Source organism: Cygnus atratus, chromosome 17 (genome assembly GCF_013377495.2).
Source record: "Cygnus atratus isolate AKBS03 ecotype Queensland, Australia chromosome 17, CAtr_DNAZoo_HiC_assembly, whole genome shotgun sequence".
Taxonomy (NCBI): Eukaryota; Metazoa; Chordata; class Aves; order Anseriformes; family Anatidae; genus Cygnus; species Cygnus atratus.
The window spans coordinates 5574268-5599953 of record NC_066378.1 but is presented as its reverse complement, the minus strand read 5'-3'; the positions used below and the strand labels follow the sequence as shown (position 1 = coordinate 5599953).

At 36.8% G+C, this 25686-nt stretch overlaps 1 protein-coding gene across 14 annotated transcripts in view; it reads left to right on the top strand.

Moving 5' to 3' along the window:
- CABIN1 (calcineurin binding protein 1) overlaps nt 1-25686 on the top strand; it is a 110673-nt gene that overhangs the window by 12398 nt on the left and 72589 nt on the right. For 10 of the 14 annotated variants that reach the window (XM_035556639.2, XM_035556647.2, XM_035556636.2 and 7 more), the window contains 15 exons: nt 7-85; nt 322-509; nt 1145-1291; nt 2021-2215; nt 3260-3496; nt 4190-4343; nt 4581-4696; nt 8422-8583; nt 9917-10123; nt 10491-10636; nt 12342-12603; nt 14129-14389; nt 15026-15177; nt 15702-15880; nt 25148-25330. In XM_035556639.2, the coding sequence (XP_035412532.1) occupies nt 7-85; nt 322-509; nt 1145-1291; nt 2021-2215; nt 3260-3496; nt 4190-4343; nt 4581-4696; nt 8422-8583; nt 9917-10123; nt 10491-10636; nt 12342-12603; nt 14129-14389; nt 15026-15177; nt 15702-15880; nt 25148-25330 (2668 nt within the window). The remainder of the gene's footprint in view (nt 1-6; nt 86-321; nt 510-1144; nt 1292-2020; nt 2216-3259; nt 3497-4189; nt 4344-4580; nt 4697-8421; nt 8584-9916; nt 10124-10490; nt 10637-12341; nt 12604-14128; nt 14390-15025; nt 15178-15701; nt 15881-25147; nt 25331-25686) is intronic. The other 4 variants (XM_035556644.2, XM_050714151.1, XM_035556642.2 and 1 more) reach the window with 1 other exon arrangement.

The window sequence follows — 25686 nt, the reverse complement described above, 5'->3', positions numbered from 1 at the left end:
TTGCAGGATATGATGTTGATGAGCCTTTCCTGCATGGAACTGCAATTAGATCAGTGGCTATTGACAAAAGGAAAGAGCTCTACAGGTGAGAGTCAGGTGTTTCTTACCTCAGAATAAAAATACTATAGGTAAATGAAGAAACTTTTATAGGAATTCACTGGATTTGGGAGTTATCTTTTCTTAAAATACAAAACTGAAAGATGCTTATTATTGGTCTATCAATTGTTTGCCTTCAAGTAGATCAGTACTTTTGAAATATTTGTATGTGGGACTCTTTTCATGGGATGCTAGTAACTTTATCATAAAACAATTGATTTGCAGTTGCTCCACGAAATTGCCCTGCTGCCTCTGTCAATGGAAAGTTTGGTCCTGACTTCCCAGGAATTCATTTCTTGGGAGATCTGCTGCAGTTGTCATTCGCATCCTCACAGCGAGATTTGTTTGAGGAAGGCTGGATGGAGTTTGTCACTCGGGTGTATTGGCTGAAAGCTCGCTTTCTAGCACTTCAGGTTTGTTTTACTTGTGATTTAACAAATAAAACTTTTCCCAGCAATTAAAAAGTAATGTTGTCCAGAGACACTGCAGTTGATTTGGAAAATGAGAGTCATTTTAGGGCTATTACCATCTTTTCTTCAGATATACTGAGTTATATTTTGCTTGTGCAGCTTGCATTTTATTTGTGACCACTCAACTTCAGTATGTACTTCAGTTGGACAGAGCAAATAGAGTGCATTCACTTTGCAGAAAACAAGAATATTTCTTGACTCAGTGTTTTGATTTGTACAAATGGAAGGATTATTTCCACCGTTTTATGCTTCTGTGTTCTTAAAGGAATGATATTTTAGTCAATCCAAATTAATCTTTCACATTCATGCAACTTGAATTCTGTTTCTTTGATTTGTTTTAACTCTTATAAAAGTCACTGCTAAGATGCATTTTTTTTCGGTTTGGTTTGGTTTTAATTGGTGACTGTCAATTGGATTTGTTTTCATATGGGAGAATGTGCAATAATCAAAATGGCAGCGCCTGCACTGAATTTAAACATTTTGTATGTGGTTGGAAAACCTTGCTGCAGACAAAACTCTTGAGGTTCATTGTGTGTTTTCTCATTTCTTTTTTTCTCCCCACTGTACTGCTTCTGTAGGGAGACATGGAACAGGCACTTGAAAACTATGATATCTGCACTGAAATGCTACAGAGCTCCACTGCAATGCAAGCTAAAGCTGACAATGAATGCATCACAATACGGTTACCTAATCTACATGTCGATTCTGTTGTTTCTTTAGAAGAGGTAAGAATTGACTTGCAGTGTTCCACCCCTTCCAGTTTCAAAGGTCATATATGAATTAGCTCTTTTGTCTTGGAAATTTTACCATATCTGTTCTAGAATTTTTCTAAGAGTGAAGGAACAGGTTCATAGTTTGATGATGATGTTGTGGCCAACATCTTTTCAAGCAGATGCCTTTTGGAGCTGTTTATCCTGTACCACTTAAGACTGATTTTATGCAAAATATTTCTATTAGAGCAACTGTTATGTGCAGCAAAAAATTATTAAACCAGTGTTTTATTTTCTGTTCTATGAACATAACTTTCACTGATGGCTAAATGAGCTTCTTACTTCAGCAGTCAATTTTTTCCACATAATAATTTGCATGTATATTTAAATAAAGGGTTGTCCATCTTCCATTCTTTCTGTTGCTGTTTTGGGAGATAAACTCCAACCCAGCTTATGCCAAGTTCACTTTGAAGTCCATCTGGTGGATGTATATAGAAATGCGTGATTTGGGAATTTGAGACAAAAAACTATAAAGTCATTATAGCACTATAGTCATGTACTAGATAATAATTAAAAGTATATGGAACAGCTTAAGTGTTACATAGTAGGTGTTTTCTTACTGTTTTATGTTCCTGGATGTAACTGTAGAGTTAACAGCTTTACAGCTGAACTGCTAGGTGAAATGCCACTAGTCAAATGTATGTGAAGACAAAGGTTGGATTGTGCTATCTGTGATGTTTACAGATTGATAAGAACCTAAAATCTCTGGAGAGATGCCAGTCTTTGGAAGAGATCCAGCGACTGTATGAGGCAGGGGATTATAATGCAGTGGTGCATCTGCTTCATCCAACTTTATGTTTTAATGGTTTTGGAAGAGCAAAACATCTGGAATTTGTAACATCCATACCAGAGAGACCAGCACAGCTGCTTCTCCTACAGGTTTGTTTTGTCCAGGGAACAGGATGAAAGGATTTCTAGAGTGGATGTTAATGGTTAATGAGTCTTATTTACAAGGCAAAACATGGAACCAAATCTGTAAATGGTCAGAACAGCATAGTTTTTTCAATGTCATTAGAAGTATGTCAGTTTTTGCTAACTGAGGATGTGACTAAAGATACAAGATGTCTGATGTCTATATGAAATGGCCAGAAAAAATCTAAATTCAAATAAACTTGAATCATTTGCAGAAACATCTAGTGTCTGGATTTATGTTATCTGCATCTGCTGTGAATACTTGCAGCTTTTGTTGTTGTTGACTGTTGGTGATTTACAACCATTCTGAACCTGAAACTTAAAAAGCTATGTAGCATATAAATGATTTTTATGATCTAGTGTACCTGTCCTGCATGAATGACAAAGTGTTGATACATATATCCAGTATAATGGCTATAGATTTAGTCCATGTGACACTGAAAGTAAGTGTATGAGTGACCTCAGCTATTGGAATAGTTTGAGCCTGTCAGGTTTTCAAGGGGGAAAAAAAGGCTGCACACAAAAAAAAAGGACTGATGTTTAGCTGGACTGAGCCAAATCTGACAGTTTTCATGCCATCTCATTTACCCAAACTTGGCAGAGTATAAAGAAGCAGGAGGATGTTGATACAATGCTGGCCTTGTAGTTGCCATTTTGATATTTATGAAATTATAGTAAAATGGTTGCACAAGGTCATAAACTGCATATGGTTAGAATTCATTAAGCCTGTAGACATCGCTTTCTTGAAAATTTGTATTTCATGCGTCTCTTATTCTAGCAGAAAGATTCAGTGATGATATTCAGAAATTTAGATCCTGCTTGTATATTTATTGTCCAGGGCCCATGCACCTCCTGTTGTCCTTTAATGTCATATGTGAAGGTGTTTTCTTACACTTAGTAGAGTAACCACCTTACCTGTATATAGTGTATTGCCTTCGTCTGCTGTGTACTCATGTTTTAAAATAAACCCTTCATCTTTACAATAGATTTTTTCTTATTTACATTCCCTAGGACTCCCTACTCAAGCTGAAAGATTACAAGCAATGTTTTGAATGCTCAGAAGTTGCCTTGAATGAAGCAATTCAGCAGATGATGAATATGACAGCAGCCTCTGCTAAAGAAGAGTGGGTTGCTACGGTAACACAACTGCTCACAGGAATAGATGGTTCATTATCGTCAGACAGCAGCATCCTGAAAGATCCTTCTATAACACCAAGCCTCGTTCGATTAACAACCAACCTGATTCAGGTAACCTGCTCACCTGTACTTGGAAAGAGGTGCTGTGTGATACAGCCCTTTAGATGTGATTGTAGCTTCTGTCTGAATTGCCACCTGTTCGCAGTGACGTTTTGGGTTACGTTTTTGTTGGGGTAGAAAGGAAGATGAACATTATCTTCAGTCTTCATTTTCATTTCAGTATGTTAGGCACTGAGCACGCCTGTTCTAGAATCTGTAGCAGTAGGTACTTTCAAATGCAAAGCTGACTAAAGTAATCAGCAAATGGTAGTAAAATAACCCAAGGAACAATTTTCTTATGCTCTGTTTGTAATGGTGATTTAGCTGTCTGGATGCAGTTTGTAAGTTATGGTGTTATCTTGGCTGTACATGTTTTGGGCTAGAAGACAAGATCTCATGAGCCTTAGGAACATGGTAGAGTTGCTTGCAAGTGCTGGCCAAGCTAAGGGTTTTTCAAGTAAAAAAAAAAAAAAAATAAAATGATGCAAGAGAATGTCATGGCAGAGGGAATCATATTCTACCCTTCCCCATGCTGACTGGTCTAATAGGACTTTTTACTCCTATTCACCACAAAAAGCGGAGACTTAATTTTAGATTATTTCATCAGGATAGAATACGTTACCAGCTTTGGGTTGTTTGAGAAGGATTCACACCTGACTCTTAATGTGTATCATTTTGTGTGTTAAATTCATGCTTCTGTATTAGATCATCGACTGCAGCATGGCAGTCCAGGAAGAACCAAAAGAGCCATATGTCTCTTCGGTGCTTCCATGGATTATCCTACACAGGATCATCCAGCATGAAGAAGATGCTTTTCGGTCCCTTTGCCAACAGCAGCAGCAGAACCAGGGAGAAGAAGGTAATTTAGTTATTCACTTTTACATATTGGAGCTGAGCTCCTCACCATCTAGCTCTGGAGTATAAATAGAAAATCCTTAAGTTTGTCATCTTACCTTGCTGACTGAAGGGAGTAGAGGGATATACAAATGTCACTTATCTCAGAGGAAACTTTCTTTTTTTGCCAGATGAAGCCTTGGCTAGTTGGATTTAACTCAGTTCTGTTCGACTAAAATATTTACCAACTCCTCTCTTCCAGCGAGTCCTGATACACCTATGCTGCCTTCTTCGCTCATGCTGCTGAACACGGCTCATGAGTATTTGGGAAGAAGATCCTGGTGTTGCAACTCAGATGGTGCTCTCCTCAAGTTCTATGTAAGTGGTAGCATTGTAGGATACTTTAGGTTGGAAAGAACCTTTGAAAATCATCTGGCCAACACCCATCTCAAAACAGGGAACAACTTCAAAGTTTGAGATTGTTTTTTTTTCCTTGCTAGTGTCTTCATGTTAAAAATACACTTTAGATTCCACTTTACTTCTTCTAGCTGCCAAACATGTAACATTTTAGTAGGTTTAATCTGAATAGCTAAGGCTCGCTTTCCCAGCCCCCAAGACAAGAGATGGCTTTGGATAACCACCTTTGTACTATAAAAACCATCTTAAATGAGAATTAGTAAATGGTCTAAGGTCTGACATACCTTATACGTGTTATCAAAGATGTTAAAATGGATGTGGATACCTGGTGGAAGGGATCTGGATAGCTGTCAGCAAAGCTGAGCAACTCAATTTGTGTAAACTCAGTAAAGTAACACCTGCAGTGTTACTTTAAAGACACTGCTAAAAAAAAAAGTGGGATTCTGTATTCATCATAGTGATCTTAAAAAGTTTTTACTAAATTTACAATTGCTCACATCACAGAACCAAGTTTGCCAAATGTTATGTAAAGTCTGCACGCTTTTCAATATGGGTAAATACTCTTTAGTATTTAAAAGAGTGTCTTAAATGAAAATTCAGTTTTGAATTTTGCAGTTATTTGTTTCTTCTTACTTGGTTATTTGGTTATTTGTTTCTTCTAAATCACAAGAGTAAAGATTTGTAGGGTGTGGTCTATCCCCAGTTACACTTCTGGAATGCTATTGATTACTTTAAGGCAGAGGTGTTACTGAATTTGGTCCTGGAGCTATGATGTTTTGGCTGTTTTGCTGTTGATAAATTTGAGTATTTTGATTATACCTGCTTTGATTTTGTACTGCAGACAGGGAAAAGCAGTAATTCTGTTGTCTTCATGTTATGAGGTAAATATAAATTCAGCTTATACAAATAGATCTAATCTCTTCAACAAAGATGATGGAATGAAGAGCTAATTCAGTCCTCCTTGTGTCTGGAGGCTATTCTTTGCTCTGTTGTTCAGATGAGCACATTATAAAATCTAAGGTGCTTCAGAAACGTGTGTCTGGGAAGTAGTGCTGTAGCATTATTAGATGAAAGGAGTTACCCACTCATTGACTTTTTCATGATAAATCCTTGAGAAGTTTCCCATGGTTGAAGCAGAATATTTCTACGTGTATTGCTATTTCCTTACTTTTTCCCTTAGCTTAGAAACTGAATCGCAGTCAGCTTTTCACCATCCAGAGTAGCAGTCTGGGATACCCTGGCTGTTGGCAAAACCCAGATAATACAATACTGTGGCATTCATTGGGTAGTGCTCTACAGGGATATTTCAGTTGCACTTCACAGATTCAGCTTGACTTCACTGAGCCTTATTACCTTCAGCCAAGAGAAGATGATTATTAGTTCTGCATAGAGCTACTCTGGAATCTCTTTGTTTCCCTTCTCAGCACTCCCTGGAGCTTATTAGCTGCAGCCTAGTGCCACACTCCATCTACCTCTGTGTCTGAGCAGCGCTGTGGCCAGGCCAGTAATTTAGACAGCTAGGAAGGATGGTCTGGAGAGCCTGAGGGGTTCTGCAGGAGTCAGCTCACCCCAGCAGGGCTGAAGCTAATGAACAGTGTTTGAGCTGAGGCTGATTCAGTGTAGAACTATTTGATTATCTCTGCATCCTACTCTCCTCAGTCTTCCTGGTATTAGGAGCATAATGCTGATACACCTGAGTTGCCTGTGCATGGATTTGCCTCTGGGTCCAGGGGGCTTGTTAGCTCAGGCACTGTGCTTCATGAAAATAGATAACCTATTTCCAGACTCAGCCTTGCCCTGAGTTTAGTACAGATGCAGTGCTCCTAGGTGCTGAATCTAAATCATGTCTGAATGGTGTGCCTGTATCCGTAGCCTGATGGATCTGATAGTACACCCTGTCTGCCTGGGTAAACTACAGATAATTCATGGAGAGTTGTGAATGTATTTACAGGTAGATTTTTGCAAATGTCGTCAGGTACACTGAATGAAAACTTCAAATTTCAGTCTCAGAATCGCCCACTTCTATAGCTAAAATAGGATACAGTATTGTTTAGCACAGCTATTTAGTTTTCAGAGACAAGAGGGTGTCAGAAAGGTAAGGAATGATAAAGATAAAATGGGATAAATTAGTTGAAGGCACCTTCAAGAATGTTTAACAAAAATGTTTTTTATAGACTGGTATTAAATGATCGCCTTGTATAGGTGAACTGTCTGTTGAAGTTCCTTTTATTGCTTGTAGCTCAAGGAGTGCAAGAAAAAACGTTGATACATAATTAACTCCTTTGGTGGTAGTCTAAGTCTGGACTATTAAAATCAGTTCCGGGTTGCTGCTTAGCAATTTGAAAGCCAATAAGGTCGTTTTGAACTCTGATCAAGAGATAATTCTGTTACAGGTGTTAGATCTGATTTTGCTTGCAGCAGTAGGATTATCATGCTTCTGTTGGTGATCTGTGAGGTTTGCGTCTTCCTTTCAACTTATTTACCTCCACTTTATTAAACTTCAGAAGCTGTTCACAACTTCCACAGGAAATATAGTGGAAATAAGGACTGCTGTGATTCAAAGATGATTGCTGTCACTTGAAATTTCATTGAAGTGCCTTCTAACAATCGTCCTTGCTCTACTCTTATTTTTCAGGGTTCTGGCTCTTAAAACAAAAAATGGTACCTTGTCTCTGGCACAGATCTAATTTTTCTGACAAAAAAAAAAGAAAAACACCTCAGATTGCTGTTGAATGTATAAGGTGTTACAAATGTAATTTCCACTTACACGTTTCATTTTTGAATTTAAATTTCACAGTATAACATTAGCGGAATTGATTTTTAAACCTCTGATTGTGTTTTTTTCTTTTGTTTTTGAAGCAAAGATTCAGAATCCTGGTATACAAATTACTCTTGATGAACATGTTTCTATTAACGTTGAAATATCAAGATTCTTTTGGAATGTCTTCCTTTTTGTTTTGCTTTTTAAGGAAGCTTTGTGAAAAAAATTCAGTAATTAACTTTTGTCTTTTGAAGTTCAATGGTAATTTTTTTTAATGAATGTCTTAGAGTAACAGCGTCTAACAAAGCATACCACTGATGGGTACTTTTTCTTGTAATGTTGAAGTTAAAGTAGCAACTTGTTACTGTGTTTAGTCATTTGCAATTAATTCAGCCGCTCTTGTTTAGGTTTAGCCATCTATATATTGTTCATACTCTGCAATGGTGTCCCTTGTAGGCTGATCTTCATTAGCTGATACTTCTTTTTCTGTAAAGGCCTCACCATTCCACCTTTTTCCATACAGAGAAAACTGATTTTTGTGGATTAGTGCAGATGTTCTTCCATGCATTCTCCTTGTGGTAGCTGGCTTATTCAAAGGACTGACAAACTGTAACGATTATATTTACAGGATTAACTTGGTGTGTAGTTGGAAACTTTGATCAGTCTTAAGTCTGAAACTTGAAGTTGGTTAACAAGAGTTCATGAGTTAATGACGAAAAAAGTAAAAACACTTTATTGCAGTTAGTGCTACTTAAATGACTTGTAAGACCAGTTTACAGAAATATGGGGAAAATCTGGTTATAATTTGGGAAAAATGTGTAGTACTGTATGCTGTTTTCATCATATGAACTCCAGACAACTAGGTTAACTTCATACAAGCTTCAACTCTCAGATGACTTTTTTTTTTATATTTGTGGTGGTGTAGGTTCAGGTTCTAGAAAAAGAACTTGCAGCATCCACTTCTGAAGATACTCATCCATACAAAGAAGAGCTGGAAACAGCCTTGGAACAATGTTTTTATTGTTTGTATGGTTTTCCTAGCAAAAAAAGCAAAGCGAGGTACCTAGAAGAACATTCAGTACAACAGGTAAGATCTGTATTGTTTATTGTTAGTAAAATATTCTGAGGTGATGAACGATGTACCCTTGTCTGGTTTTAATGGACCTTAAGATATTTATGAGGAAGGTTGTTTTGTTTCGTTTTCCCTGTAAATTTTACATATTTTACATATTGTAAAAAAAAAAAAAAGTATAAGGTTTCCGCTTTTTTATGAATATAGAGAGTCAAATGTTTGAAATGAAGTGTTAGTATAGTCTTATGCATAGTAGTCTGTCACTTTGAAACTATCTACAAATTGTTTTTTATTGAGCCATGACTTTCCTGTTTTTAACAGAGGAGGAGTATGTCGAGGGTGAGAACAATAGAGAGGAGAATGTCAGCTTGTAAGAAGAAAAGATTTAGCTGCCAGTTTTGCAGTTTATGAATATGAAAAGAGGCACTGTTAAAAATGATGCAAGTAAATTACACTATAGCTTATTTTATTAAATTCACAATGAATAGTAGCTGTTTATTAGAAATGTGTGAGATTCAGTTGAGTTTGGGAGGAGAAAAACTACTAACTGCCATGGGAAAGAGGGCTGTAGTATTAAGGGACAGAAAAATCAGGTCAGCAATCCTCCACCTGAAAGACTGATTTTTGTTTACAAACCTCAGATGAATTTGCATTTACCAAATGCAAGTGATATTAAATCATAAATGAAAAAGTTTCATACAAGCAAAAAGTTGTCTTGATGCTTTGAAAAGACCTTTTAAAATATGCAAATACTGTTACTTTGTTAGTTATTATTTGTGAATGTTCTCTCTCAAACGTACCCGTTAGAAAATTGAGATAATGAGAAGATGGGAATAATTAAGAAAAAGGAAAAAAAGGGTAAGGAGAGTACCCTTTCCCAAAAACACGTTACATTTGTGCAATTCAGGATGAAAAAGTTCTTACTGAAATTATTTTTAAAATTGTCTTTTTTAGTAATGCAACTTACCTGTTTACAGTAGAGAAGCAAAATTTACTGTAGGAATAAGTTGAACAATAAAAGAAAAGAAAAACTTGGTCTAACAAGAAGAAAATGGGGAAAAGTAAAATAAATAAATAAATAAATTGTCTAAGGAGGTAGAATGACTTTACTTCTCAGTAACATGCACAAAGTTACAGCCCTGTATGGTAGTCTTTTAATCACTGAGCAGTACGCTGCATTTGGGAACACCATATACTAATGGTGCCTTTAATTGCTCTTTTTCTTGAGAGGTTTAATCTGTTTCCTGCTAGAGCAGTATATAAAGGTCATAGAAACTCACTTCTAGTAGGTACTTTAGTTTTGGAATTTGAGCTAATTTTTTCCCCTTTCATCTGCCTCCCTCTTCAGGTGGATCTAACGTGGGAAGATGCTTTGTTCATGTTTGAGTATTTTAAGCCTAAAACTCTTCCAGAATTTGATAGTTACAAAACCAGTACTGTTTCTGCTGACTTGGCCAACCTTTTAAAGAAGACTGCTACAATTGTTCCTCGAACAGACAAGCCTATGCTGAGCCTAGATACTGTTTCTGCCTATATTGAAGGAACATGCAGCAAGGTATAAGTAGTTGCTTTAAAAAAAAAAAAAAAAAGAATAAAAAATTACTGTGTTTTTTGTTGACTTTCAGATAGTTAAGGGAACGATTTATTCAATAATACTAGATTTCCTCAGATAATTGCATTTAAATGAAATAAGAATGATACCACCAAAGCTTCTGGTATTGAAATGGCAAGTTGTGATATTGGTTAACATACAGTCAGTGTGAGATGTTCATTAGTGTTTCTCAGTGCTCTGTAAATCTGTGAAATACTTTCACTATCTTCATATTCAATCCTTCATATTCTGTGATAAAAAAGACTACTTTCACTACAAGGAAGAAGCAAATATTCATCTCATTTAATACATACATTTTATTTATTTCCAGGCACCATCTCTCCCAGATGGGGCAGACTATTCTCCACCAGTGGTGACTGAGTTGTATTACCTTTTGGCAGATTATCATTTCAAGAACAAAGAACAGTCCAAGGCCATCAAATTTTACATGCATGACATTTGTATTTGCCCAAACAGGTCAGTGATTGTTTTGAAACTAAAACCAAAAAATGAAAGAGCGAGGTGAGGAGAGTGGAAAGCGAAGTTAAAATCAAGATTGACTAGGAGAGGTGGGGACTGAATCATTAGTGCTCTTTTGCACCTTTTGTTCTTTGTTTTTGGTGTGTTCATACATGTCAAAGAATAAAAGACCTCACTGTTCAGAAGTGTAAGGGATACAAATAGCAGTCTCTACTGGATTAGCTGTTTAGGCTGACCTCTTCCGGAAATTGTTTATCTTACTTATATAGCCCAGTGAAGTAGTCACTGCACCAAGCCTGTCTGAATTTAAGAAGAGATTGGACTGTGCACCTAGTCACATGGTCTAAACTTTTGGGCAGACCTGTGCGGCGCCAGGAGTTGGACTTGATGATCCTTATGGGTCCCTTCCAACTCGGGATATTCTATGGTTCTATGATTCTAAGTATGTTTTGAATAACTTTTCTAAAATGAACTGAAGCAATCTTTAAGCTTATGGATTAAATTTAGGGCTTGCATATTGGATGTTAGCAATCGTTTCAATTCTCACTGAAGTTGATAGACCAATGTCAATGACAAAAACCCTAGTTTAAATGTCTTGAGAGAGAAAGCTATTTCTAAATCAAGTCACATAACAGACAAAATGGAAGGTGAAGGCACAAAGCAATTTAGCATGTAAAATCTACAGAGGAAATAGACATATTTTCATGTTATTGAATCTTCTAGCCTGGGAACTGATCAGCAGATTGCTAGAACTTTAGTTTGGAGCTTGATAAATTACAAAAAATAAAATAAAAATTCTCTAGAGTTTTATAGATATCATAAATGATAGTGCGTTTTGAATTTATTATGTGAAGTTCTGTTGTTCTGAAGAATATACTTTGTGTGGTAGCATAGTATTTTTAGCCTAGTCATCTTAGATATTATTTCTTCAAATGTCTGTATTATGGTTCCCTTAGGGAATCTTTCTATTTCACTTGACCCAGAAATGAGGTTTCAATTGAAATTAGCAAGAAATTAACAAGCGAAACTGTGAGGACATTATTATTCCTTTGGAGTTATAATCGTGGTTTAAAAAAAAATCCAGAACCATTGACTTCAGATGTTAGTATGAAATTATGAAATAGGGAAGCCGCTCTTCAGACTGTATTGTCAATGATCTAACTGGATGCTGAACATTTCCCTCAAAAAGCAGTCTTTTTTTTGTTTATCAGAATTTTCTTATATGAATGCACTTTGTTTTTTGTTATTTTTATGTTGGAAAATAATAGTGACGATAAAGACCATTCACAGTTCAGCTCAATAATACAAAATGGCACAATAGCTGCTGGTCTACAGAAGTCAAGGGTGACAGTGTTTGGACAGGATGTGATGGCTATTGAGAAGAGAAATCAGTGCAAATGCTGCCATTAGATATTGTACTTTTGCATAGCAAATAAATCCAGATATTTCCCATTTTTTCAAGTGAGAGAATTATTGGGGGTGGTGTTTTTATGAGGAAACCATTTTTAATTGAATCGGTATGATTTAGGCTTATACTGTGTCTTTTTGGCTATGAGAGGAGGAGATGCAGAAATCTGTTTTGAGAGAGCACATGACAAAAGGAAGAAAAAGTTGTGAATATAACAAAGTGGATCTTGTCTTGGCTGTTCAGTGTAATGTGTGGGGGGGAGATCACTGATGTGTTATTTTCTTGCTTGCACAGGTTTGATTCATGGGCTGGCATGGCTCTGGCTCGAGCAAGTCGTATTCAGGACAAATTGAACTCTAATGAACTGAAAAGTGATGGACCCATCTGGAAGCACTCCACTCCTGTCTTGAATTGCTTTAAGCGAGCCCTAGAGATTGACAGCTCTAATCTCTCCTTGTGGATAGAATATGGCACCATTTCCTATGCCTTGCATTCTTTTGCATCCCGACAGCTTAAGCAGTGGAAAACAGAACTCCCCCCTGAAGTTGTGCAGCAGGTGGGAAATAACTTAGAGCAGTGTGAACTTTTAAAATGTTTTAAATGGCCTTTCCTAACATAACTTCTTAAAATTAAATATTTAAATGCTGTACACCACCTATTAGACTGTATAGCTACTTAGTAATATTGGAAATTCTAATTTTCATTCATATAAGCGTCTGGCATCAAACACTTTAAAGGGATTTGTTTTTCTGCGTAAAATTAATTTGAGCCTGATCTTTGAATAATCTTTGAAAGATTATACAAAATGATGATAACCTTTTGGAAAGGGGAACTATTTTTTACCTTACCTTTCTGTAAATGTCATACAGTGTTTCCAGGAAAAGGTGAAATGTATACATGTTTAAGTAGTGAAAAGATGAAGAATTACTCTGGTATGTGTGTTCATCAGTCATCTCTTGTTTCTAAAGGTATCTGTTTTCTATGTTTTTTGGCTACTTACTTAAAGAAAATATCAAAATAAGAAGCTTAATGCACTTTAGACAAAAGTTGTTATAAATTTGGTCTTTTATACATAATAACTATCACTCTTTTTAAAAAATATTATGAAATTTATTGCTGAGCCAAAACAAGCAATTCCTGATATTTTCTCTGACCTTAGAGTTGCTGGGAGAAATGTTTCATTTGTCTTTTTTGACCAGTAAACTCAAGTTCTGACAATATTTCCGAGTCAGAATAGTTATGTAGTGCAGAACTGGAAGCAGAATGAAAAAAAAAAAAGTACTGCTAGTGAGTGACTTGTAATTTATAAAACTTACAAGTGTTCAAACTATAGACAATGGTAATGGGAGCATCTTTTGTTTTTAGGAGAGTGTATTTACAGCAGGGTGATGGGTCTTGCATCTGAGCTGCCTATGTAACTGTATTAACATTGCACTCCGGGTAGATGCTTACATGGCATTTGATTCCCTAAACAAAAAGGTGATGTAAGCATGTGTATTAAAGGGGAAAAAACTTTTTTTTGTTGTTAATAGTATGTGTGAAATGATAACTAAGATACCATTTTCTTTAAGGGTTATTTGCTAATAACATCCCAAGAGCTCAAAAACTAATTACTGAGAAAATGAAGTTACTACATTTTATGTCTTCGTTCTATCCAAAGTTTGGTCTTACTGTCTTGTTGCCTCTTGGCTATGGGGGGCTTGCTGAAGAATTCCAGGGATAATGCTGAAGTTATTTCACATTGTCAGATAAAAAGTACAATACAGGCTTCATCTTAAGTTGTGGATTAAATCAGAATTGTTATTTAGGACTTCTTGAATCTGCTTTTATTAAGTGAATATATTAAAAAGGCATAATTTGTTAACAAAAGCTCTGTTATATTAAAAGATAAATTTGAACAATATAATCTTCCTCCTGGGAAAATATCTATTTGGGAATGTGTTCCTCATACACAAAAGACTGAAAACATTTTAAATGATGTACCTCATTTCTGTGCTTTTATGTGCAGGAGTGTATTTTTAGCATTTTTTTTTCTCAGCCACAGTGAACTCATGTATTCTCAACACTTCATTCCATCACAGATGGAAGAACGTCGAGACAGTATGCTGGAGACAGCCAAACTGTGCTTTACGTCAGCATCTCGCTGTGAGGGCGATGGCGATGAAGAAGAGTGGCTTATTCACTATATGCTGGGAAAGATTGCGGAGAAACAGAAACAGCCTCCTGTTGTCTACCTGCTTCATTACAAACAGGCAGGTCATTACCTTCATGAGGAGGCTGCCCGATATCCAAAGAAGATTCACTACCATAATCCACCAGAACTTGCCATGGAAGCATTGGAGGTAAAAGAAGAAAGTGAAATACCTAGACTTGAAAGCATTGTTCTCTACAGATAGTGGAATACCAGTTATTATTAATTTATATCATGAAGCATGCAGAGCATGTATGGTGCTCTGCATTTGGCAACATTTACAAGACCAACTTGGAGAATTAAGTGAAGTCTGTTACTCAGGTTGTTTCTGTTTTCAAGACAGCTTATGTATGTATTGGACAGAATTTCCACTTCTGGATTTTCCTGCACACAGCTCCTTAGTTTTTACCGAAATCGAGTGTGGATAGGTTTCACAAGTTTAAGTTTATGTATGAGAATTAGATCAGTAGTCATAACACCTTAGTTTTTACTGCGTTGTCTGGTTTTAAAAACAAAAAAAAGTTTATCTGGATCACACCCAGTGTTGACTAGTCCACGTCTGCTTTCACTGTTGTATTCCATAGGTTGCAGTTATAAATTTTTTAGTTTTCAGATTCTGTCATTTGCAAACAACTTAAAAAGGCAAGAAAAGTCCTGTTGAGGTAAGTTTAGGTACCAGATGCCTGTTTATACTAACTCATGCAGTTTCTACAGAGAATGGTCTATTTGTAATTATTTGCAGAGCTATGTGTTCTCTGTTGACTAAATGGACTTCGGTGTTTCTTAGGTGTACTTTCGACTTCATGCTTCTATTCTGAAACTTGTGGGGAAACCAGACTCTGGAGTAGATGCAGAGATACTAGTTAGTTTCATGAAAGAAGCTTCTGAGGGACCATTTGCCAGGGGTGAGGAGAAGAACACCCCAAAAGCTGCAGAAAAGTGAGTGCTGATTTCCAGGAATACCATCTGAAAGCAAACTTCCAAACTACTGAATAATAACCTGTTAAAATGGGTTTGAATGAAATATAAACCAAAGTGACTAAAATTAATTCTAGTGTTTGCAATTTTCAGCTACTACGTACAGTTAAAGCTCAATAATTGGCACAACATGGATGGGAAGGGAAAAATGGAACAATTTTGTTCTTATGATCTATTTTGAAACAGCTATTTTTCTTTATTAATAAAGTTGTTGTTTTTATCAACTATCAGAAACGCAAAAGTAAATGCTTTTATTTGGAAGGTTAAGAGACTTTAGTCCTCATAATTTGTCTTCTTAACAACTGTAAGATGAAGAATGTTTTACTCCAGAACAGTGGTGGTGGTCATGTGCTCAAAGTCCATCATTTAGAATTTGTTAGTAAGATTTGATTACTGTATTGGAAATCATAAGAACATGTAATTTCTTTTCATTCTTTCTATATGTTACTAGCATATTAACATGACTTTTTCTTCTCCCCTCCCAGAGAAAAAGCTTGCATGATTGATGAAGACTCTCACTCTTCAGCTGGAACAGTGCCAGGCCCTGGGACTTCCCTCCCCTCCTCCTCCGGTCCAGGTCTGACATCCCCACCTTACACAGCCACTCCAGTTGACCACGATTACGTCAAATGTAAAAAACCCCGTCAGCAGGCAACGCCGGATGGTACAGTCCCTGTTCTCAATACTGGCAGCACAGGGAGGTGCTCTAATCATGGGGGGTTTGACCAGGAATGATCAAACTGCTCGTTTCAAGGAGGGTGATGGGTCTGTGGTAACACGGGCAATATTGATGCTTTTTAAATTTCAGTGCTTTAAATAGAATCAATGTACAGTTGGTGCTTTAAATACAAAATTCAGAGTTGTCACCTGCCACCATTGGCACCTGTCACTTAATCAAAATGGGGATATTGAGGGGAAAAAATATGCAGCTAATTGGACTTCCAGAGAGCTTTTTTATTTTCTTCAAAGCTAAATGTCTGAGCTTATTAGGAAAGATGTGGATTCAGACTTCAGAACACCGGACACTGTTCCAGTGCCTGTGTGAACTGACCAGGTGAAAATTTGAACTGTGGCTGAAACAAAACAAATTGTTAAAAAGGCAAAACAAAAGTATTATCCATTTTAGAAGGAGGCAGGTGGCAACTATTTTGAATATATTGTGTATCAGCACGAAGTGATTTGCATGACAGTCCAGTAGACTTCATCTTTTGATTTTTCTTTATCATTTACAATGACTGACTATGAGCTCATCTTTATAGGCTCTAGAGTGATATAAATGATTGGCTTATAACAGTAGAAGGTAGGGTGGTATCACGGCATACCTGAAGATTTTGAAATGTGGAGAATGTAATAGAAATGGAATTACTGTTCAGGTGACTTGACACTATTATTGGACTAGAAATTTTATTCTTATTCTACTCTTCTGGCCATTTGTTTATCCGTAGCTCTCAAAAAGGTGTAAAATAACCTCAATGTATAGCTTAGTGTTGGTAGAATGTGGCAGGGCCCCGTAGAAGTGCTCTGCTTGATATGAATTTGTGGAGAGTGGGCTGCTTCCTGTTGTCAATTTCTGAAGAACAGTAATTTGTAAATATCTTTGACACAATTTTGAAACAAATGTTCACCTGCCTGGAAACTCTGCAAGGTGAATTTCTTTCTTTTCCCACAGAATAATTCTTGGTGAAACTGACAAAAGTTCCTTCATTTCTTCCGCTAAATTGAATATAGAAATGATAATTTTATCCAAGCTTACATTTAAATGTGAAGTAATTTGTTTGACTGTTTTGATCTCATATGTAATGTGTTAGTATACTGGTCAACTAGCATTTGTGATGTCTTTTTGAAACAGTAATAACAGAAGGGTGCAAATATTTCCTAACAGTATTCCCTGTGAGCAGCAGTTCTGCCTAAGACTACATCTGCCTAGTTTCTGCAGGCTGTTGAAATGTTCCCAGAAGACAGACAAGTTAAATGAATCTTCCAGTACATGTCATTAGTACGTTCACTCAGAGTAAGATATTATGAACTTTGGCAGGCTAATTGCCCAATAGGGGCAAAGCTGGCTGCTTAGCAAAGCCTGGAGGTGCAAACTAAGGAATGGCTGCACCTGTCAGGGCTGAAGCAGCACTTCTAGCCAGCTTAACCTAGCTTAACCTAGCTAGGACTTAGCTTTGCTGCTGTCACAAAAATTCAAAATGTTATCTTCTGAAAGAAGCAGAGTTAGGGTGATCTTTAGGAAGGTGGTGTACATTTATGACAAGTAGAATTGGGAAGTATGGCATCATTCATAATGTTTTGTAAGTTGCTGACAAAACTAAACTGTGGATACAGCATGTTGAAGAGTCCCAGGAAACTGAAATATTTGCCTTGGGGCTGTTGCAGATGGAAGGAGAGCTAACAGACTGAGCAGTGCTTGGAAGTCTTCTACTCTTATATTATTACATGTGCTGTGCTCCTCTGCATGCATTTGCATTTTACTTATATTAAAGTACATACTTATGAAGTAAAATGCTCTTGACAGCTTACACATAATCACATCACTGAAGAAAACTGGTGCCAGCATTTCCATTGTACTGTTCCTAAAAATAGCAAGAAAATATCCATCATTTGACTACTTATAGAATTTTTTTGCCTGTTCTGACAGCAAATGAAACTGTCTTTATTATTGTTCACACATTGGATAATTTGGCCTAAACTCAGCCCAGATATTTGTTCTTTCTGAGGCTTCGCAATAATCTTATTTACTTTTATTCCTCTATTGGTATTGTTGATCATATTTGACAAACAGTGGGAGCGTTATGGGGATTCTTACCTACAAAGTTCTCTTCATACATTACGAGCAAACATACTTCTTGGTTCAGCGATGACAGAGATCCTGTGAGACCTCCCTTTACCATTTTTGGGTGCTACACATGAGCCGTGAGGAAAGAGGAAGAATTGGGACGGTTAGTCTTGGGATGAGAAGACTAAATAGTAGCGTTAACTAAATAGTGTTCAAGGCTGTGCAGAGAGGGGAAGGAAAAAAAAAAACACACTACCAACAAAATGATACCACACCAGTTTTTCTCCCTGTCCATGGGAAACAGAACAGAAAGTATTAGACTTAAACTGTTTTAAGAAAAAATGAATCTGGATACTAAAAAATAGAGTTAAAATAATATTTGGAAATACTATTTAGCAAATAAAATTGAAACACTGTATGTTCCTGGGGATCATGTAACATTGCAGCACTTCAACACTGGACATCTTGAAAAAGTGGTGATAGAGCCATCTGCCAGGAATGATGGCTCAATTTATCCTGAGGGAAAAAGGAATGGACTAGCTGAATTCTTGAGGTTCCTTCCAAGCCCTATTTTTCTATGAATTTTGTTTGTGGGTTTGTTTTTTTCTTAAATGATAGATCCAACAACATGCCTTCTAGTGCAGCAAATTCTCATTACAAGCATGGCAGAATTACTGTACAGCCAGACATCCTTTCTTGAAAATGTTGGGACTCAGATCTCCAAGCATTTATCTGTAGATAGGTGAAGTTGTGAGGGCAGGCTTGTTTTAGATGCATGATATTTAAATGTGTCAGTATACTTCTGAAGCTCTCCAGCACAATGTGATGGTGGAAAAAGATGATCAGGATATGCAGAAATCGCTGTTACAGTTAAGTGCATTGAAGTGCTTTACATCTGATGAATGTCGGTGATAATGGCTTAAAGGTAGATTTAATAGAAATGGGAGAAAGGAACCAGTAAGTACAGCTTATGAAGTAACTGAACTTTTTTCCTCATGGCAGCTGCTAGCACAGATCTTCAAAGAGACAAGTATTTTTCAGTTGCAGCTTTTATTTGCTGGCTGACTAGCTGCTGTCATGTGTGTAAAGCAGGCAGCTTCCTTTCTCCTTTCTTGTCTTTTTTTTCTTGCTCCATTCAGGAGCCTCTTTTCCTTCCATCTGTTAATCCTGTCTTTTCTGTTGTCACCCCTGCCTGTTGCTGTTTTATAACTCTCCAGAATGAAAACTTACATTGGATAGTAGAAGCCTGAGATTTAGACTTCTTTTAATTATCCAAGAGCAAACTAGGAAGCAAGAAGAATCAGGAACTCAGCAAGGGCCTAGGATCAGTGTGTTTACAGAGCTAAAAGGCCAGTGTTATATACCAAAACAGACATGCTCATTGTCCTCATTTATGTGGGCTGGATGTGTGCAGTCATTAAAGACCTGTCACAGTACAGACTTGAAACAGTTTAGCTAGATTTTGTGTTAAACATAAGTTAGTTATGAAAATAATAAAAAAAAAAAACTCAGGTTCCAAAATGTGCGCTAGAGATTGTGTGGTCTGTCTTGCTGTAATATGCCGTTATGGTGTTGATATTAAGTTACAAATAATTGTGGTGCTATGCAGATGATGTATTCAGTACCCATTGCTACTGCAGTGTTAAAATGTCTTATTGTTTAAGTCTTCATCCATGCCACGTAGTATGTTTTGTGTAGTTAGATGTAATCATCCTTTTTTGTGTTTGTCTTTGCCTGATTGCTTTTGCAACCAATATTGCCCGTGCTGCCTCTAACCTTTATACAAATCTCTGTTCCCCAGGCATTCTCTTCCTGCTTTTACCTGTCACGGCTTGCTTTTAATAATTGGCAAATCCTGCATGATAAACTCACTGGGAAAGGCTACTTGCTTCATGCTGTGGGAGAAGTCTCCCTTCATAGTTCGTTGGTCCTTTAATTCTGCGAATGTTATGAAGATGCAGTTTTTTTGTAAACGGGGCTTCTCAACATCCTGATGAGACAAAGGTGATCTGAGAAACATTTTGCACCAGGTTGTCACTCATGTCAAAGTAAAATGACCTTCAAAGATGGAGTGGTTATTTCTGTGCAAAAAAGAACGTACATAACGTTACATTTTGGAAAATTAAAATCTAACCCTTAATTCAATTTCTCCTACAACTCAAAATGAAATCTTCAGGTCGGCAGCACATACCCTATTCTGGCACATGGTACTGGATGTTCATGGACACTGCATACTGGACTACATGAATAATGAATCAGATCCAGTTTATTGCAGTATGCTCCATTTTTACTTTTCTCCAATGTGACCTCTCTCTGATGAGTACAAGTAGGGCACTGACATTGTGTGAGACTGTGTAAAGAGAATTTGACCGAAGGAATGGGACATTGATGTTTTGCTCTGCACTTGAAGAGGAAACAGCAATATAGAATGCAAGTTACTGCAACACATTCAGTGATCAGTGTAGATGGATGAAAAGAACATACTCTCATCTTTGACTCATTTTATAAGAGAACTCCCTTTAAAAATTCAGAGGACTTGCTGTCCTCAAGAAATTTACCTGCTGTCATGCAAATCTTTGCAAGTCTTTTGTTTTTAGTAATGTGCAAATGCCTTTGCTACAGAGCTCAGTGTTGTCTTCCATATGCGTGGAAACTGTGTCAAGAATGAAAATGGTATATGATACATCACCTTTCTGACCACAGACTGATAAGGAAAAATGTTCATGCATACAAGTGAAGGGAGCATGGGAGATATGGTGTCAGGATATCCATAGGCAGGCAGGATAAGGAAAGTATGTAGAGCCACAGCCTTTGAAGAACCCACCTTTTTTTTTTTTCACGAGAAAATAGATATGTTTTTAATATATAGTCAATTATCTATATGCTATGAATTCTGCTGCAGTATTTTTCTTTACTGTAAACTGAGTTAGGTTATATATATATATATGTAGCTTTTTAAAATAATTCTCTGCCACTTGTTTCTGATTTTTGACTTGCAGCTGACATTTTGCATACCTTTTTATAATAAGTGGGCATACTTATTCCTTCAGATATTTCAGACAATGTTATTCAGAAAAAGTGAGTTATACCCTCTTGGCTTTCTAAGCCTGTTACCTTCCGCCACATACAGGTGCTTCAGAGGTCCTCTCCCTGCTGCTTTTAATTTCAGAGAAGTTTCAAGGGATGGAGGACAGGCAACACAAGTACAGAGCTGCATAGTAATTAATCAGCAAAGGTGGAATACCTTATTTATATTTGCACAATAAAGCTTCAGCTCCTGAGAATAAATTATGTAAGTTTGTACCATGAGCAGATTTTATCTGGTTAGCATGCTTAGAAGAGCTGTGTCATTAGGACTGTATGTCTACCAGTTCAGGTCACGCACTTTAACACATTGCTGCCTCTTTTCACTCTCTCTGTCATGTGAGTGGACACAGGTAACAAGGTGTGTAATCCGTTGGGCTAATGATACATGTGGGAGAATGCTGGCACAGGGTAATGGCTAGCAAAGTACTGAGCCTTTTTCCTATTGTATTTTTAATTTAAAACCAAACAGCTGACAAAAACAACAAAAAACCACCACCACCAATAGGCTGCAACCCCTTGGGATTCCCCAAAGTTTAACACAACTTTCTATTGTTGTTTGGTAGGCATGCAGATGCTGTGCCTGAATGTTAATGGTGCAAAGTGATGAACGTTTTTTTCTGGTATGGAGGAATGGCATGGAATAGGGACTTTGAAGTCAACCTGGTAACCCTGTTTCATGCAGGATAAGATTAGCCTTAAAATGCTCTTAAGAACAGAACTAAGTCAAATGAGAGAAAAATATTTTTTCATTCAAAAACCTTGGCTGTGTTTCAGTAGTTATAACTACTTGGTTAGCCAAGTGACTAAAAGGATTTCACTGTGATACAATGAAGTTCTTGACAGTGCAGGTGAAAATACAAACTCTTTTTTCCCAGTAACATCTTCCTAATTTAAACATACAGTAATCTCTTGGAAAGTTACCAGAAAGTCCCTTCTCTTCCTTTTGACCTTTTCACATCTTCTGTCCAGTACTGCTCTCTTTTACCTGTTGACACATTGGGTGCTGTAGTCTGAGATAGAAATCACTGAAATGTCACAAGTTGAGCTCCTGAGAACAATATATTCTTAGTCTTTAGAAATAAGCATACAATACTTAAGGTTACATGAAATAGGTAATTCAGTTGGTCAGATTGTTGGATCACACGTAAGTTTTAGAAAGATTTCAAACAAAGTAATAAAACAAAATATATTAATACCAAAGAGAGAATCTGGTATCAGGACATATTTTAATGCAACTCAGTGTTTCATTAAGTTGTCTTTAATTATAGCAATAATTAATAAAAAGTAATAATGCTCTTCTTGAATGTGCATCTTTCAAATGGACAGATAGCAGCAGCAGTTGGGAATTAGCAATTACTTGTCATGTCTCAAAGACTGATGGTTGGACTTGATGATCTCAAGGGTCTTTTTCAACCTAAATGAATCTATGACTGTAATGGCTTTTGGCTTGTAGGTTGAATAACACTAGTGAATCTCTCTCAACTACAGTCAACTTTTACAAGATGAAGGAAAAGGTTTATAACGCAATGGTTTTAAAACTATATATGCTAGACAGACGTGCAGCATATATGAGATTTTTGAGTTATCTTAGAAGCACTGATGTATGAAAAATAGTGGTTTTTTTGTTTGTTTTTTTTTAAGGCAGTTGCTACTTGGTGCAATTGCTGTGAGTTCTGCATTATAAACTGTAATGTTTAGGTTATCGTCAGAGCTTTTTTTTTCATATTATAAGAAGGTGCATCTTGGGTAACCTGGCTCTTTGTCCACCTGTCCTTGAAAACCTCTAGCAATTCTGTAGGTTCCCTATGCTATTTTTTAACTGTATGTAACAGTTAAGTTTGAGATTAGGGAAAAATATAACTTTCTTGTTACCTATTGCCTTTTTCTCTGTACTCAGTGAATAGGAAGAGCAATTATTTTGATTTTGGCTAATTTTATGTATTTGAAAATTCTCCCCCAATTCTCTTCACACAGAGAAAAATTTCCCTGTCGTGCATACATTAGAAATATACCGTGCTAAATCAAAATCATAGTCCATCTTTGCATGCTGAAAAGTTAGCATAATCTCCTAGCGATCTGATACCGCTCTTGAGTATTGGTCTAGCAGTTCTTGGTTTACATTCTGATGCTTCATTTGTCACAATCCACACATTAGAACTGACCTACATGCTTATGGCAGTATTTGGAAATTGCAATTATTTTTTCCTTCCCTAATGAGTAATTAAGCCTCTTTGCCATAGATGCAGAAACTTCCTTTTTAAAAAAAAAAAAAAAAAAAGAAATCAACATTATCTACTGTAAATGTTTGTCTGATACCAGCTGGGAGTTCAGTAGTGCCACAGAATGTTATTAAAGCTTTATAAATGAGTCATTGAAGGCTTGACTGACCTCTCCTCAGAATCATTCTTTTCCTATTCTTCCTAATTATATCTTTTCTGTATAAAACTTGTCATCATCAACCAACCATAAAGCTTCCAATTAAGAAGCAAATACACTTCCCCCATTCTTTTTCAAGATACAGTTTTATTAATATTCCTTAATTGAAAGGGAAGGATTTCTTTGTGTTTTAGTGAAAAGACTGAGGATTGCATCAAATATGGTTTAAATTTGTTGGAATCCTAATAAGCAGAACCTGATCTACAAGCTAAAGGTCTGCAGAGGGATTTATGTTGATAAAGTAAATTCATAGGAGGCCCTTAGCTCTCTCCTGAACACGTGCAAGTTGGATGGAACAGAAGAAATTTAATTAAATAATCAGCTCATCTCAAGGGCCTTTTTTTTTTTCTTTCTTGATTATATCAAGAAACTTAATGAATAAGAATGCAGTGGAACTACCTAGATAATGTATATAACTTGCCTCTTGGTTAAGCTACCCCTTTATCTTAGGCAGGAAATTAATCTTTTGGGCTATAGATTTAAAGAGAATCGCCTGTATCAGAATTTTGCATGGGACACAATTTTACAGAAAAATGCCAGTTTCCCATCTCAGTAGAAACATGTATGCATCTTTCTGTCTTTCTGCCAGAGATAATAAGTTGCCTTTTTTCAGTCACGCAGGGTTGTCTCTGATAACCCCTGATGTACAAGAACTTGGATTGTATCAGGCTGGTTTCAGACATGGGTGGAAGGTTTTCTCTTGCCTGCTCGTTCTGAGGTGTGAATTTTATCCCCCACAGTTGTGATGTTTTATAACTAGTCTTGTGCTGTAACAGCTATAAGCAGATTAACAACTTAATTCTGACCCTAATGTAGTCAGTAGTCACCATACACTACTCCACTCAGGTGTAATCTGTCAAGGCAAAGTCGCTTCTGTTCTTGAAGTCTTGAAGAAACTTCTTGAAGAAGTTTGTCTGCTGCCTTGAAGTCTAAGCGTTTTCCTGTCTGAGACCTAGCTCTTTGATGGGTTGTTTATGTGCCATATCAAATCACCTTTCAGAGCGTTTGGTGAACAGCATCTAACACCTGCAGGATAGATGGCACCACTGATCATTCCTGTAAGTCTTTGCCCACTCTGATGGTGTACTGAATTTTTGTCCTTCACAAGTGATTTTTATCGTTATTGTTGTTCATAGTTTTCTTTTATCAACTGGGTTTGGTTGTGTCAGACTAAATCCTACTGGGTGCTTCTCAAGGTACATAGCACAGTAAAACTGTAAGATTTTGTGGGACCATACAGCAATTTAAATCTTTTGTTCAAACTAACTGCTTGTCACAATTAAGCATAATTTCTTTTGAACCAAATTCCAGGGTTATATTCTAGGAAGAAATTTGGTGGGGCAGGGAGCTCTCTATTACATTAGTGTTTAATAATACCTAGTGAAAGAACGCTGGGGTTTTCATTTCTTTGCACAAAGAGGTGAGATGAAAATGATAAGTTGAAGTAGACAAGTTAAAAGAAAATAAATACCTTTTAGACAACAGAATTGATGGTTGTTAAGGATTCTGTGTTGCATTTGAAAGAGGTTTGCAGAGTGGCTGCAGTTTTATGTTTACTGTTACTAACATGCAAGTAGCAGCTTGATGGGTATGAAATACTGAATTCCTTCTTTATCTGTTTTGCAGAGAGGAGTCAGGATAGCACTGCAGCAGTGCTGTCTGATTCCAGTTCCACACAGGATATGTTTAATGAGCCTGCCAGTTCTCAAGACAGCCTGAGGAAGACTTACACAGAGAAGAGGATTTCTACTGCCTGTGCTGATGCACCGATGCCCAGCAAAGAGACCCTGGGATCTACAGAGGAAAAGAGTATGCTCATTTTAATAGATAATGTCAGCTGGTACATTCTCATTAAAATGTTTCTTCTGGCATGCAGAAGCACTGAAATATGCTGCACTGTGGCTGAGAATGTTAACTAGGCATTATTGCTGCATATACGTGTGTAGTTTAAAATTAGAATTGTGCTTTGCTCATGTGGCCATCATCCCAATTCGTAATGCCTGTTAAACTTCATAAATCAGAGAATCATGATAAACTGCTATCTGTGGTGGCCCTGTGACTGGCTTGCCTTCCTTTAGGTTATTACTTAGAGATATGAAACACTGAAGAAAGACTAGGTAGTTGTGAGTTATTTTAAGATAACGTCGATCACAGTATTTTCTCTT